Source organism: Lithobates pipiens, unplaced genomic scaffold (genome assembly GCF_037356315.1).
Source record: "Lithobates pipiens isolate NorthernLeopardFrog02 unplaced genomic scaffold, aLitPip1_a1.2 Scaffold_16, whole genome shotgun sequence".
NCBI classification, from domain to species: Eukaryota; Metazoa; Chordata; class Amphibia; order Anura; family Ranidae; genus Lithobates; species Lithobates pipiens.
Genome location: NW_027507748.1, coordinates 24,438,509 through 24,452,149, shown reverse-complemented (window position 1 = coordinate 24,452,149; position 13,641 = coordinate 24,438,509). Strand labels below are relative to the sequence as shown.

The 13,641-nt window shown below is 47.7% G+C and overlaps 1 protein-coding gene across 2 annotated transcripts in view; it reads right to left on the bottom strand.

The window, feature by feature from the left end:
* The window catches only part of GRAMD1C (GRAM domain containing 1C), a 233,444-nt gene extending 220,545 nt beyond the window's left edge, over window positions 1-12,899 (bottom strand). Inside the window, exons 1-2 of one of the 2 annotated variants that reach the window (XM_077479690.1) lie at window positions 12,715-12,899; window positions 9,608-9,733 (exon numbers count right to left, since the gene is read on the bottom strand). In XM_077479690.1, the coding sequence (XP_077335816.1) occupies window positions 9,608-9,733; window positions 12,715-12,822 (234 nt within the window). In that variant the 5' untranslated portion in view covers window positions 12,823-12,899. The remainder of the gene's footprint in view (window positions 1-9,607; window positions 9,734-12,714) is intronic. The other variant, XM_077479691.1, reaches the window with a different exon arrangement.
* Between the last annotated feature and the right edge of the window lie 742 nt (window positions 12,900-13,641).

Sequence of the window (13,641 nt, the reverse complement as noted above, 5' to 3'; positions counted from 1 at the left end):
TCTCATCATTGATTCAGCAGCTCAGCTCCCTCTCCCATTATTGATTCAGCAGCTCAGCTCCCCCTCCCATCATTGATTCAGAAACTCAGCTCCCCCTCCCATCATTGATTCAGAAGCTCAGCTCCCCCTCCCATCATTGACTCAGAAACTCAGCTCCCCCTCTCATCATTGATTCAGCAGATCAGCTCCTCCTCCCATCATTGATTCAGCAGCTCAGCTCCCCCTCTCATCATTGATTCAGCAGCTCAGCTCCCCCTCTCATCATTGATTCAGCAGCTCAGCTCCCCCTCTCATCATTGATTCAGCAGCTCAGCTCCCCCTCCCATCATTGATTCAGCAGCTCAGCTCCCCCCCTCATCATTGATTCAGCAGCTCAGCTCCCCCTCCCATCATTGATTCAGAAGCTCAGCTCCCCCTCCCATCATTGATTCAGCAGTTCAGCTCCTCCTCCCATCATTGATTCAGCAGCTCAGCTCCTCCTCTCTTTATTGATTCAGCAGCTCAGCTCCCCCTCTTGTCATTGATTCAGCAGCTCAGCTCCCCCTCTCATCATTGATTCAGCAGCTCAGCTCCCTCTCCCATTATTGATTCAGCAGCTCAGCTCCCCCTCCCATCATTGATTCAGAAACTCAGCTCCCCCTCCCATCATTGATTCAGCAGCTCAGCTCCCCCTCCCATCATTGATTCAGCAGCTCAGCTCCCCCTCCCATCATTGATTCAGCAGCTCAGCTCCCCCTCTTATCATTGATTCAGCAGCTCAGCTCCTCCTCCCATCATTGATTCAGCAGCTCAGCTCGCCCTCCCATCATTGATCGAGCAGCTAAGCTCCCCCTCCCACCATTGATTGAGCAGTTCAGCTCCCCCTCCCATCATTGATTCAGCAGCTCAGCTCCTCCTCCTATCATTGATTCAGCAGCTCAGCTCCCCCTCTCATCATTGATTCAGCAGCTCAGCTCCCCCTCTCATCATTGATTCAGCAGCTCAGCTCCCCCTCCCATCACTGATTCAGCAGCTCAGCTCCCCCTCTCATCATTGATTCAGCAGCTCAGCTCCCCCTCCCATCATTGATTCAGCAGCTCAGCTCCCCCTCTCATCATTGATTCAGCAGCTCAGATCCCCCTCCCATCATTGATTCAGCAGCTCTGCTCCCCCTCCAATCATTGATTCAGCAGCTCAGCTCCCCCTCCCATCATTGATTCAGCAGCTCAGCTCCTCCTCCCATCATTGATTCAGCAGCTCAGCTCCCCCTCTCGTCATTGATTCAGCAGCTCAGCTCCCCCTCTCATCATTGATTCAGCAGCTCAGCTCCCCCTCCCATCATTGATTCAGCAGTTCAGCTCCTCCTCCCATCATTGATTCAGCAGCTCAGCTCCTCCCCCATCATTGATTTAGCAGTTCAGCTCCCCCTCCCATCATTGATTCAGCAGTTCAGCTCCTCCTCCCATCATTGATTCAGCAGGTCAGCTCCTCCCCCGTCATTGAGTCAGCAGCTCAGCTCCCCCTCTCATCATTGATTCAGCAGCTCAGCTCCCCCTCTCATCATTGATTCATCAGCTCAGCTCCCCCTCCCATCATTGATTCAGCAGCTCAGCTCCCTCTCCCATCATTGATTCAGCAGCTCAGCTCCCCCTCCCATCATTGATTCAGCAGCTCAGCTCCCCCTCCCATCATTGATTCAGCAGCTCAGCTCCCTCTCCCATTATTGATTCAGCAGCTCAGCTCCCCCTCCCATCATTGATTCAGAAACTCAGCTCCCCCTCCCATCATTGATTCAGAAGCTCAGCTCCCCCTCCCATCACTGACTCAGAAACTCAGCTCCCCCTCTCATCATTGATTCAGCAGCTCAGCTCCTCCTCCCATCATTGATTCAGCAGCTCAGCTCCCCCTCTCATCATTGATTCAGCAGCTCAGCTCCCCCTCTCATCATTGATTCATCAGCTCAGCTCCCCCTCCCATCATTGATTCAGCAGCTCAGCTCCCCCCTCTCATCATTGATTCAGCAGCTCAGATCCCCCTCCCATCATTGATTCAGCAGCTCAGCTCCCTCTCCCATCATTGATTCAGCAGCTCAGCTCCCCCTCCCATCATTGATTCAGCAGCTCAGCTCCCCCCTCTCATCATTGATTCAGCAGTTCAGATCCCCCTCTCATCATTGATTCAGCAGCTCAGCTCCCTCTCCCATTATTGATTCAGCAGCTCAGCTCCCCCTCCCATCATTGATTCAGAAACTCAGCTCCCCCTCCCATCATTGATTCAGAAGCTCAGCTCCCCCTCCCATCATTGACTCAGAAACTCAGCTCCCCCTCTCATCATTGATTCAGCAGCTCAGCTCCTCCTCCCATCATTGATTCAGCAGCTCAGCTCCCCCTCTCATCATTGATTCAGCAGCTCAGCTCCCCCTCTCATCATTGATTCAGCAGCTCAGCTCCCCCTCTCATCATTGATTCAGCAGCTCAGCTCCCCCTCCCATCATTGATTCAGCAGCTCAGCTCCCCCCCTCATCATTAATTCAGCAGCTCAGCTCCCCCTCCCATCATTGATTCAGAAGCTCAGCTCCCCCTCCCATCATTGATTCAGCAGTTCAGCTCCTCCTCCCATCATTGATTCAGCAGCTCAGCTCCTCCTCTCTTTATTGATTCAGCAGCTCAGCTCCCCCTCTTGTCATTGATTCAGCAGCTCAGCTCCCCCTCTCATCATTGATTCAGCAGCTCAGCTCCCCCTCTCATCATTGATTCAGCAGCTCAGCTCCCCCTCTCATCATTGATTCAGCAGCTCAGCTCCCCCTCCCATCATTGATTCAGCAGCTCAGCTCCCCCTCCTATCATTGATTCAGCAGCTCAGCTCCCCCTCCCATCATTGATTCAGCAGCTCAGCTCCCCCTCCCATCATTGATTCAGAAGCTCAGCTCCCCCTCTCATTATTGATTCAGCAGTTCAGCTCCTCCTCCCATCATTGATTCAGCAGTTCAGCTCCTCCTCCCATCATTGATTCAGCAGCTCAGCTCCTCCTCTCTTTATTGATTCAGCAGCTCAGCTCCCCCTCTTGTCATTGATTCAGCAGCTCAGCTCCCCCTCTCATCATTGATTCAGCAGCTCAGCTCCCTCTCCCATTATTGATTCAGCAGCTCAGCTCCCCCTCCCATCATTGATTCAGCAGCTCAGATCCCCCTCCCATCATTGATTCAGCAGTTCAGCTCCTCCTCCCATCATTGATTCAGCAGTTCAGCTCCTCCTCCCATCATTGATTCAGCAGCTCAGCTCCTCCTCTCTTTATTGATTCAGCAGCTCAGCTCCCCCTCTTGTCATTGATTCAGCAGCTCAGCTCCCCCTCTCATCATTGATTCAGCAGCTCAGCTCCCTCTCCCATTATTGATTCAGCAGCTCAGCTCCCCCTCCCATCATTGATTCAGCAGCTCAGCTCCCCCTCTCATCATTGATTCAGCAGTTCAGCTCCCCTTCCCATCATTGATTCAGCAGCTCAGCTCCCCCTCCCATCATTGATTCAGCAGCTCAGCTCCTCCTCCCGTCATTGATTCAGCAGCTCAGCTCCCCCTCTCGTCATTGATTCAGCAGCTCAGCTCCCCCTCTCATCATTGATTCAGCAGCTCAGCTCCCCCTCCCATCATTGATTCAGCAGCTCAGCTCCCCCTCCAATCATTGATTCAGCAGCTCTGCTCCCCCTCCCATCATTGATTCAGCAGCTCAGCTCCCCCTCCCATCATTGATTCAGCAGCTCAGATCCCCCTCCCATCATTTATTCAGCAGCTCAGCTCCCCCTCTCATCATTGATTCAGGAACTCAGCTCCCCCTCCCATCATTGATTCAGAAGCTCAGCTCCCCCTCCCATCATTGATTCAGCAGCTCAGCTCCCCCTCTCATTATTGATTCAGCAGTTCAGCTCCCCCTCCCATCATTGATTCAGCAGCTCAGCTCCCCCTCTCATCATTGATTCAGCAGCTCAGCTCCCCCTCTCATCATTGATTCAGCAGCTCAGCTCCCCCTCTCATCATTGATTCAGCATCTCAGCTCCCCCTCCCATCATTGATTCAGCAGCTCAGCTCCCCCTCTCATCATTGATGCAGCAGCTCAGCCCCCCCTCCCATCATTGATTCAGCAGCTCAGCTCCCTCTCCCATCATTGATTCAGCAGCTCAGCTCCCCCTCTCATCATTGATTCAGCAGCTCAGCTCCCCCTCCCATCATTGATTCAGAAACTCAGCTCCCCCTCCCATCATTGATTCAGAAGCTCAGCTCCCCCTCCCATCATTGATTCAGAAACTCAGCTCCCCCTCTCATCATTGATTCAGCAGCTCAGCTCCTCCTCCCATCATTGATTCAGCAGCTCAGCTCCCCCTCTCATCATTGATTCAGCAGCTCAGCTCCCCCTCTCATCATTGATTCAGCAGCTCAGCTCCCCCTCTCATCATTGATTCAGCAGCTCAGCTCCCCCTCCCATCATTGATTCAGCAGCTCAGCTCCCCCTCTCATCATTGATTCAGTAGCTCAGCTCCCCCTCCCATCATTGATTCAGCAGCTCAGCTCCCCCTCCCATCATTGATTCAGCAGCTCAGCTCCCCCTCCCATCATTGATTCAGAAGCTCAGCTCCCCCTCTCATTATTGATTCAGCAGTTCAGCTCCTCCTCCCATCATTGATTCAGCAGCTCAGCTCCTCCTCTCTTTATTGATTCAGCAGCTCAGCTCCCCCTCTTGTCATTGATTCAGCAGCTCAGCTCCCCCTCCCATCATTGATTCAGCAGCTCAGCTCCCCCTCTCATCATTGATTCAGCAGCTCAGCTCCCCCTCCCATCATTGATTCAGCAGCTCAGCTCCCCCTCCCATCATTGATTCAGCAGCTCAGCTCCCCCTCCCATCATTGATTCAGAAGCTCAGCTCCCCCTCTCATTATTGATTCAGCAGCTCAGCTCCTCCTCCCATCATTGATTCAGCAGCTCAGCTCCTCCTCCCATCATTGATTCAGCAGCTCAGCTCCTCCTCCCATCATTGATTCAGCAGCTCAGCTCCCCCTCCCATCATTGATTCAGCAGCTCAGCTCCTCCTCCCATCATTGATTCAGCAGCTCAGCTCCCCCTCTCGTCATTGATTCAGCAGCTCAGCTCCCCCTCTCGTCATTGATTTAGCAGCTCATCTCCCCCTCCCATCATTGATTCAGCAGCTCAGCTCCCCTCAGCTCCCTCTCCCATCACTTAGTCAGAAGCTCTGCTCCCCTTTCCTAGCAGTAAGAGGTCAGTCTTCTCACCTCTTGCAGCAGTAACTAAGCAGCTCAGCTCCTCCTGCTCTCCCCTGCCAGCAGTGACTCATCAGCACAGTTCCTATAACTCCCCCCTCCCATCACTTGGTCAGCAGCTCAGTTTTCCCTCCCATAGGTGACTCAGCAGCTTGGCTCCGCCTGTTTTTCCTCCTATCAGTGGCTCAGCAGCTCCCCCATCAGTAAGTCAATATATCAGCTCCCCCTCTCAGCAGTATCTCAGCAACCATACCATGAAGTGCATGTAGACAGGAAGTGACTTAAAAGAGACCGCGAGCGATCAGCAGCACAGCGGTGCAAAAAACAATGAAATGTGAAAACAGTTTAAAAAAAATGGCAGTTGGGGTTATTCAGCTAGGAGGCACATCTCTTTTTAACAGAAAAGTAAATACAATAATATCTGTTTGGCACCTCAGTGTGTTTTTAGAACAGGCCAGTGTAACCCTATCATGTCTGTGACACATGAGACCTCAGAAATAGGTTCACTTACATATTCATGAATTCACATGAAATAAAAGCAGTGACAAGCAGCAGGTGACACGGAGACCTGTTGGTGATCTTCTGGCTTTTAATGGTGCTAATGAGTTGTGACGTTAATTGAGTCACTTGAGACACGAGAGGGAATGTATGAGATGCAGATCTAATGATGATAACACAAGATATACACGCCTGCCGCAATAATAATTTGGAGGGGCTGTCCTGAATTTGGAGGGGCTGTCCTGAATTTGTAGGGGCTATCTTGAATTTGGAGGGGCTGTCCCAAATTTGGAGCGACTGTCTTGAATTTGAAGGGGCTGTCCCAAATTTGGAAGGACTGTCCCAAATTTTGAGGAACTGTCCCGAATTTGGAGGAGCTGTCCCGAAATTAGAGAGACTGTCCCTCTTCCCCCTTCTTTTTGGTCTGATATACTTGTTCTAGCATTTTTTTGCACACAGTTACAAAATAATTTTAGGCATGACGATTACCCAAACCCCCCAAAACATTATATGAGACCCTGGAGAATAAAAAGGCAGTAGTTCCGACTTTTTGCCACACAATATTAGCCCAATGGTTTACAGCGGTCGTTGGCTTGAATCCCAACCCTGCCACAACCTGCCTGGCACAGCAATATATAACGTGTGCAACGCAATCAATGTTTTCATCTGTAAGCACCTCCAACACATGTGTTTACATGCGTGTACATGGGGGGGTAAGTGCAAATTTTTCACTAAACTTAGTTATTTATTTTTCTGTGACAGGTTCTCTTTAATGAGACATCTCACCTACGCTCTACTGAAGCTAATAGAGAGCAGATCACGCTCAATTACCTTTTTCCCTGGCCACAGCAGGGAAAAGAGACAGCAGAACCCGGAAGTGATGTATTACATGACATTTCTGGGTTCATACTAGATGGGGAGATCAGTGAAACCCACCTTGCCAGTCCTAGGTCTGCCCATGGGTAGTGCAGACCTGTCAGTAAAGGAGGGGGGAAATTGAGCTGGAAGTCTGCCATAATGTGCAATTATTCTTCGCAGATCATGGTAAGAGCTGCGCTGCTCCCCGCGGTGGGATTCCGCTGTAAGGAAGGACAGGACAACCAACTGCAAAGTCATGAATGGTTTGAGAGTGACACTCTGTGCCATGTGAGAATCCCCTCTACATTATTCATCAGATTGCTGGAGTGAGACAAGCTGGCACTGTGCCATGTAGGACACCTAAACATTTCCATCCATAGCTTGGGATGGTAAGAGAATGTCTGGAGATGACATTACTGAAAGACTACATAATATAATTTTTAGTATATGAAATTCTACAGAAAATAGAGGATATGCACATACTACAGTAGATGGTTTAAACATTGCAGGCTTTAAACATGCTGCAGGTGTAACTGGACACTGAGAACAAGTTGGAGGAGTAGCTGGGACTGGTGAAATGCTACAGGTGTAGTTGGAGACTGGGGCCATGCTACAGGTATAGAGAGACTGGGGACATGCTACAGGTGTAGTTGGAGACTGAAGACATGCTACAGGTGTAGTTGGAGACTGAAGACATGCTACAGGTGTAGTTGGAGACTGAGGACATGTTACAGGTGTAGTTGGAGACTGGGCACATGCTACAAGTGTAGTTGGAGACTGAAGACATGCTACAGGCGTAGTTGGAGAGTGGGGACATGCTACAGGTGTAGTTGGAGACTGGGAACATGCTACAGGTATAGTTGGAGAGTGGGGACATGTTACAGGTGTAGTTGGAGAGTGGGGACATGTTACAGGTGTAGTTGGAGAGTGGGGACATGCTACAGGTGTAGTTGGAGACTGGGGACATGTTACAGGTGTAGTTGGAGACTGGGGACATGTTACAGGTGTAGTTGGAGACTGGGGACATGTTACAGGTGTAGTTGGAGACTGAAGACATGCTACATGTGTAGTTGGAGAGTGGGGACATGTTACAGGTGTAGTTGGAGAGTGGGGACATGTTACAGGTGTAGTTGGAGACTGGGGACATGCTACAGGTGTAGTTGGAGACTGGGGACATGCTACAGGTGTAGTTGGAGACTGGGGCCATGCTACAGGTGTAGAGAGACTGGGGCCATGCTACAGGTGTAGTTGGAGACTGGGGACATGCTACAGGTGTAGAGAGACTGGGGCCATGCTACAGGTGTAGTTGGAGACTGGGGACATGTTACAGGTGTAGTTGGAGACTGGGGCCATGCTACAGGTGTAGAGAGACTGGGGCCATGCTACAGGTGTAGTTGGAGACTGGGGACATGCTACAGGTGTAATTGGAGATTGGGGACATGCTACAGGTATAGTTTGAGACTGGGGACATGTTACAGGTGTAGTTGGAGACTGGGAACATGCTACTGGTGTGCTCTAATTCTATAAAGATTCGTGTGGCCCCAGTCAGTATATATGATCCTTGTTGGCACCTGCAGTGGTGTTGGGCGCAGTGGAGGAACGCCCGTTGTGGCCCCTCTATAGTGATTTAGTAAATAAGGATCGATCACACATATTACAGACGATCGAGTCTCCCTCCATCCACCTGTTTCCAGACAGCATAGAACACACATGAAATGACAACCTGCAGCCTACTAATAGACACCGATCTCCGGGACGGCCGGCACTCCGGTCATGTGTCTCCGGAACAAACAGACACTGAGATCTTCCATGGAACATTCTCTGAGAAACTTCTAGAAACTTTCCATCTGGGCTCAGTCTGATTTAACCCTCGCAGACAGAGCACCCACCACTACACACAATGTATAGAGAGAGGAGGGAGGACACAGTGTGCAGGGGAGGGGGGAGAAGATAGATGTGAGGAAGGAAGGAGAGGTGATACAAAGGAGAGGAGAGAAGGAAGAATAGAAGGAGAGGAGATAGAAGGGAGAAGATCAGAAAGGAACAATAGGAAAGCATGGGGGGGGGGAGGAGGAGGTGAGGAGTGTGAAGGGGAGGAGAGGAGAAGCGAGCAGAGAAGAGAGGAGAAGAGGAGAGATGAGGAGAGGAGAGGGGAGGGGAGGGGAGGAGAGGAGAGGGGAAGTGAGGTGGGGGGGATAGTGAAGGAGAGATGAGGAAAAAAGAGGAGAGCGGTGAGGAGGAGAGAGGAAGACAGGCGAGCAGAGGAGAGGGGAGGAGAAAAGGAGAGGCGAGAAGAGAAGAAGAGAGGGGAGGAGATGAGAGGGGAGGAGAGGGGAGGAGACAAGAAGAGGCGAGCAGAGAAGAAGAGAGGGGAAGAGAGGAGAGGGGAGGGTTAGGAGAGCAGAGGAGGGGGAAGGGTGGAGGAGATGTAGAGGAGAGGAGAGAGCAGAGGGGAGGAGAGGCGAGCAGAGGAGAGGAGAGGGGAAGAGAAAGGAGGAGAGGTGAGCAGAGGTGAGGGGAGGGGAGGAGAAGGGGAGGAGAGGGAAGAGGAGAGGAGAGGAAAGGGGAGGAGAGAGGTGGAGAGGCAAGCAGAGGTGAGGGGAGGGGAGAAGGGGAGGAGCGGGGAGGAGAGAGGAGGAGAGGCAAGCAAAAGGAGAGGGGAGGAGAGAAAAGGGGAGGAGGGGTGAGGAGAGAATGGCAGGAAGGAAGGAAATAATTCAATATATGACATATTTTGCTGAGGAGAAGGGGGGGTAGGGGAGAAGAGGAGAGAGGAGGAGAGGAGAGGGGAGGAGAGAGGAGGAGAGAGGAGGAGAGGTGAGCAGAGGCGAGGGGAGGGGAGGGGAGGAGAAGGGGAGGAGAGAGGCGAAGATGCGAGCAGAGGTGAGGGGAGGAGAGGGAAGGTGAGGGGAGGAAAGGGGAGGAGAGGAGAGAAGAGTGGAGAATGGCAGGAAGGAAGGAAATAATGCCCTATATGACAGATATTCTCCCAGTCTGGTTACATTACCCAGAAGCTCCACTCGGTGCTCCATCCTGCGGGAGTTCGGTCCGGTCCGGAGCTCAGAGATTCCTCTGATGACACTTTGCTGATTCTGCCCACATCGTACTCCACATACACAGGACAATCACTGTGCTGAGATAAAACATACACAGGACAATCAGTGCTGAGATAAAACATACACAGGACAATCAGTGCTGAGATAAAACATACACAGGACAATCAGTGCTGAGATAGAGAACATATACAGTAAGTATACAGTAATAATAATAACCAGAATTATGAAATGTATGGTCACTCGGTCATGCTGGTTGGGTTTATCACAATAACCCCCTCATACTTTGCCCCCATTGTGGATTCCAATCAGTGGGAATGTTGGGGGGTTCGGTGGAACCGCTCAGTTGCTTATTATTACTTTCCCGGATGATCTGACAGCAATTGCCGCATTTTTATAACAGGTAAAGGTCCCCGCCAGTAAAGGGTTGGGGGATGGAAAGGGGGATTGGGCAATACTTCCTCTTACTTATTCTTGTGGCAGCTGATTGTGGTAAGGGATGGTAAGGGGCGGTAAGGGGCGGTTAGGGACAGTAAGGGAAGGTAAGAGGCGGTAAGGGACGGTAAGGGACGGTAAGGGATGGTAAGGGACGGTAAAGGGCGGTAAGGGACAGTAAGGGGGCGGTAAGGGACAGTAAGGGACGGGAAGGGGGCGGTAAGGGACGGTAAGAGGCGGTAAGGGGCGGTAAGGCATGGTAAGGGGTGGTAAGGGCCGGTAAGGGATGGTAAGGAGCGGTAAGGGGCGGTAAGGCACGGTAAGGGGCGGCAAGGGATGGTAAGGGGCCGTAAGGGGCGGTAAGGGATGGTAAGGGGCGGTAAGGGACGGTAAGAAGCGGTAAGGGACTGTTAGGGGCGGTAAGGGATGGTAAGGAGCAGTAAGGGACTGTTAGGGGCGGTAAGGGACGGTAAGGAGCGGTAAGGGACTGTAAGGGGCGGTAAGGGATGGTAAGGGGCGGCAAGGGGCGGTAAGGGATGGTAAGGAGTGGTAAGGGACGGTAAGAGGCGGTAAGGGACGGTAAGGGGCGGTAAGGGACGGTAAGGGGTGGTAAGGGGCAGTAAGGGACGGTAAGGATCGGTAAGGGACGGTAAGGAGCGGTAAGGGACAGTAAGGAGCGGTAAGGGACTGTTCGGGGCGGTAAGGGACGGTAAGAGGCGGTAAGGAACAGTAAGGGGCGGTAAGGCACCGTAAGGGACGGTAATGGGCGGTAAGACGCGGTAAGGGACTGTTAAGGGCGGTAAGGGGCGGTAAGGGACTGTAAGGGGCGGTAAGGGACTGTAAGGGATGGTAAGGAGCGGTAAGGGACTCTAAGGGGCGGTAAGGGACAGTAAGGGGTAGTAAGGGGCAGTAAAGGCCAGTAAGGGAAGGTAAGGGGCGGTAAGGGGCATGATTCAGCGCATTACATACGCATTATTTTTTCTTTTTGTTCGTTTTTGTACAAACTTTATTTGAAGTGTAGAAAAGTACACTGAGCTGCTGTACAGTGCCATGTAGCTCTGTACCGTGTGCTCCAGGCTGGGTTGTAGTGTGAATGGGACTCATAGGAAACAATCGTTTTCTGTGTGTCTTTACAATGCAGTAACAACGTCTGTCCCCGCACTGTGTGTGATTTCCCCCATACATGATCCTCCACCACAGAGGGAGTGCTGTCAGTTATGAGCCGTGTCTGTCTGGGGATCCTCCCACACCCGGATCTGCATCTTCCCCTTCCTATCCATCACTCATCTCTTCTTTATTCTACCATTATGGGTATTATTATTATTATTATTATTATTATTGGTATTATTATTATGGGTACTTCACATGGTACAACATTCATATGGAAAACTCTCATTCACCTGGATATGAAAATATAATCAATGACGTGTGTTGTGACATGTGTGTGATGTATCAATAGAAATGTTTATGGGAAAAAAATGAATAATAAAAATCAAAATAATAATGACGATGATGAAGATAACAATAATAATAATAATAATAATAATAGCAAATATTGATGATGATGATAATAATATTAATAACAATAGAAATATTAAAAATATAATTATTTATAATAATAATAAAAATAATGATGATGATAATAATAATAATAAAAACAAAAAATATAAAAATAATAATATATCTATTAAATAATATTATTATTAATAATATTAATATAGAAATATATCATATTTTTATATTAATATTATTAATAATATCGATAAAATAATAATATTATTAATGATATTAATATAAAAATATGATATATATATATTAAAATTGAATAATAATAACAATAACAATGGTAATAATAATAAAAACAATAAGAACAATTATAATAAAAATTAAGATAACAATAATAATAAATATATTATTAATAAAAATAAATAAATAATTGTATAAAAATAATGATATAATAAAATATATATATATTTTTTTTAATATTGCTAATAATAATAATAATAATAACAATAAAAACAACAATATAGCAATAATAATATTAATATATTTAAAAAAATAATATATATATATATATATATAATTAATAATTTTAATATAATATATATATTTTTATAAGGAATAATAATAACAATAGTAACAAGTTTAATAAAAATAATGATGATAACAATATTAATAAATATAATATTCATAATAAAATATATAATAATAAAAATATATAATAATAATTTAAATATAATAATACATAAAATAAAAATAATAATTTAAATTTACATTTGTTTTTATAATAACAATAACAATAATAAATATAGTAATACAAAAATAACAATAATGAATATATACTTCTTATTTATTATTATTATTATTATTATTATTATTAATAATAAGAAAAACAAAAAAAGCAATAATAATATTAATATAAAAACAATGCTATTGTTATATTACTAATAATAATAACATAATAATAATAATAATAATAATTTTAGTAATAATAATAATAATAAGGATATGAATAGTAATAATAATAGAAGATCGTTGTATGAATACAGAGAAGTGTGTGGTGTGGAGGGCGCCCTGGCTGTACTGTATGTCAGGCTCCCCTGTGTGTGTCTATCTGGGTACCTACCTGTACCCCGGGGGTTCTCTCCTCCACCTCCTCCGTCATTTCCCCCTCAGCTGGCTCCTCCATCCTCGGGATGCGAAGGATGCCCGTTGCCAAGCAACCAGACTCCATAACAACCTCCACCTGGCAGCGGCAGTCATAGCAACCAGCCGAACAGCCGAACTTCGCCCGGAAACTCGCTCATGCGCCGTGTGCTCAGTGAGCCGGGAGTGCGGAGAGCGCCCTCTGCTGGAGGGAGGCCGTACAGCGGCCCTCTGTGCTCGGCTACTTTTTCGATAAAAGTCGGAAATTGTCGGATTGTGGGCGTATTTTACGGGAAATACCAAGTCACTATAAAGCTAGCATCACCCCATGGCATTAAAAATAGGAAAAGTCGGAAACTATTAGGTAGGAATAATGAGCAACTGCAACCATCAAGATGGAATTCAGCAATCTGAATCTGCTAGAGCCAGATAGGGAGGAGTCACTATGACATCATATAGGACTGTCCTCCATAAATAGACGTACCTCCCCTTCTCCATCCATATAGATCCCTGGTGCCCAATCTGTGGCCCCGGGGCAGCGTTTGGCATCCGGGGTAAGATGACCAGAATTTTTCAATTAAATCCGGGACATTTTTTTTTAATTGGCAAATGGTAAACTGTTTTAGAAGTATATTTTCCTCAAATGATATATGCAGAGTATGTGGTCTGTGTTTATGGAATGATTGTGTTGTAGATACGTTATTTCTAACATTTCATCCATAATAAAAGATTTTTTTTAAAAACACAGCTTAGAATTTTTTGAGATATGACTGCCAAATGTTATGAAGATAAGAGAAAAAACAGAGTTCAGGAGCGCGCTACATAAAGAATACAAGACTCAGCTGTGCCCAGCAATGCAGCCTCCCCTGTGCCCAGCAATGCAGCCTCCCCTGTGCCCAGGAATGCA